Genomic DNA, 2720 nt, shown 5'->3' on the forward strand with positions numbered 1-2720 from the left:
GTGTCTTCTACTATAGCCTTGTGAGTGGATTTAGTAGACGGAAACTGAAAGAATCCCGTCATATATATATATATATATATACATATTTATGTATTTATATATTTATAAAAAAGAAGTTTGAAAACGCCACTATATAAAATAAATTTTAATTTATAATTTTCTCAGAGATATTTAACATGTTTCGGTTCTTGAAAAAACGAACCTTATCAAAAATACATATTTTTTTTTTTTAAATGTAATTAAAAGAAAAGTTCATAATTGTTCTTTTCTAGTGTCAACATAGTCCACGTGGGAGCGTTTTTTGTGTGGGGATATAATGGCTGTCTCGTGCGCTGACTTGAATCATTGGCTGCAGTAATATATGTGTGTGTATGTATGTATGTATATACGTATCTATGTGTCTATATATGTTTGTGTGTCGATTACGTTGACCCCAGTACTCAACTGGTACTTAATTTATCGACCCTGAAAGGATGGAAAGCAGAGTTGACCCTGGCAGCATTTGAACTCAGATTGTAAAGACAGACCAAATGCTGCTAAGCATTTTGCCCAGCATGCTAATGATTCTGTCGGCTCACTGCCATGGTAAAAATAAAAATAATAATAACCACAAAAGTAATGCTAATAGCAACAACAGTAATAATAATAATAATAATAGATAGATAGATAGATGAGTTCTTAACTTTTGTATACGATTGCTAAATTCCATCACTGATAGAATTTGGCAATCGTATACAAAAGTTAAGAACTCGTCTTTCTATACATTATTTACATTATTTACATTTGACGGATATTCGTCCTCATCTTGTTTGTTGTTAACACAACGTTTCGGCTGATACACCCTCCAGCCTTCGTCAGGTGTCTTGGGGAAATTTCGAACCTGGGTTGTGTTAACAAACAAGATGAAGACGAATATCCGTCAAATGTAAATAATGTAAATAATGTAAATAATTCCTCATCTCTTAAATATAGAACTGTATCATCTTTCTATACATTACATTTCTGCTGAGTTTCCAGTCCTCTCTATAAACTAATAATAATAATAATAACCATCCCATCATTTTGGTGTTCTTTTTTTCTCCTTTGATTTGTTTGTTTTTTTTTCAATTTTCTAGGATAAAAGTGAAGATCATGAAAGGAAAAGGCATAAATCACAAACTGAGGAAGTGAGTGGCAACGTTCTTCTTCTTTTTAATCATCATCATCATCATCATCGTTTAACGCCTGCTTTCCATGCTGGCATGGGTTGGACGATTTGACTGAGGACTGGTGAAACCGGATGGCTACACCAGGCTCCAATCTAAATTTGGCAGAGTTTCTACAGCTGGATGCCCTTCCTAACGCCAACAACTCCGAGAATGTAGTTTATATATATATATATATATATATCATCATCATCATCGTTGTTTAATGTCCGCTTTCCATGCTGGCATGGGTTGGACGATTTGACTGAGGACTGAATGCTTGTTACTACGTGGTACCTTCATCAGCAGGGTCACCGAGTAACATACAAGACAAGGAACCTTTGAGAGGGGAGGGGGTGGGGGAATTAGAGGAGGTGATCTTGTGTTAGGCAGAAACAGGTCTCTTGCTGTAGAGGGGGGTACATGATAAGAAACAGGTCTCTTGCTGTAGAGGGGGGTACATGATAAGAAACAGGTCTCTTGCTATAGAGGGGGTACAAGAAACAGGTCCCTTGCTGTAGAGGGGGTACATGATTACCTGACCAAAAGAAGGTGGGGGGTGAAATTTATCTATGTGAAAGCCAATTGATAAAACTATGTTTGAATGGTTTTCTTTTTTTTGCAGAAGAGTAAAAACAGTCAGATCTCGGCGTCTACGACGACATTCTCGTCCTCGTCTTCATCAATATCAAAAGTACCGAATACGCCAACAAAACAAGTTGTCAGGTGAGTCACCACGCAGTTTCTATCTCTGCCTCCATCTATTTCTGTCTCTTGTTTCTTCTCTCTCGCTCTGTTTCTTGCTCTCTCTCCCCTCTCCACCCGCTGGTGCATTAGGTCCTTGAGCAAGACACTTTATTTCATGTTACACCAGTCCACTCAGCTGGCAAAAATGCGTTGTACCTGTATTTCAAAAGAGCCAGCCTTGTTATATTCAGGGTCACAATGAATCTCCAAGAACTACATTACAGGTACACGTGTGTCTGTGGAGTACTCAGCCACTTGCATGTTAATTTTACAAGCAGACTGATCCGTCGATCGAATCACGTGGAAACTGTGTCATCGAAACCGGCTGAGTGCCAGCATATGCGTGCGAATATACCCTCTCCCCACCCACAAAGTGACTGACCCCCACACGTGTGCAATCGCATCTGATGCCTCTGTGAATTGAAAACCATGTTTCCTCTACTTTCAGCAATGCAACCATATCTAATTCTATAAGCAGCAACCACTTGACAACTCCACCAACGACAACACCACCACCACAGACGCCATATGCGGCAGCAGCTGGAGGTCAACAGTCCAACTGTGCCGGTAAGTGGACACACCATTCCTTCACCATCACCACCATCATCATCATCATCATCATCATCGTCGTTTAACGTCCGCTTTCCATGCTAGCATGGGTTGGACGATTTGACTGAGGACTAGCGAACCAGATGGCTACACCAGGCTCCAATCTGATCTGGCAGAGTTTCTACAGCTGGATGCCCTTCCTAACGCCAACCACTTCGAGAGTGTAGTGTGTGCTTTTAC

At 40.0% G+C, this 2720-nt stretch overlaps 1 protein-coding gene across 1 annotated transcript in view; it reads left to right on the forward strand.

Annotated features, from left to right (window-relative positions):
• LOC106880464 (CCR4-NOT transcription complex subunit 3) overlaps nucleotides 1–2720 on the forward strand; it is a 32003-nt gene that overhangs the window by 16968 nt on the left and 12315 nt on the right. Inside the window, exons 10-12 of the mRNA XM_052977826.1 lie at nucleotides 1116–1166; nucleotides 1810–1910; nucleotides 2380–2498. Coding sequence (XP_052833786.1) covers nucleotides 1116–1166; nucleotides 1810–1910; nucleotides 2380–2498 — 271 coding nt within the window. The remainder of the gene's footprint in view (nucleotides 1–1115; nucleotides 1167–1809; nucleotides 1911–2379; nucleotides 2499–2720) is intronic.

This window comes from Octopus bimaculoides, chromosome 29, assembly GCF_001194135.2.
Source record: "Octopus bimaculoides isolate UCB-OBI-ISO-001 chromosome 29, ASM119413v2, whole genome shotgun sequence".
Classification (NCBI taxonomy): domain Eukaryota; kingdom Metazoa; phylum Mollusca; class Cephalopoda; order Octopoda; family Octopodidae; genus Octopus; species Octopus bimaculoides.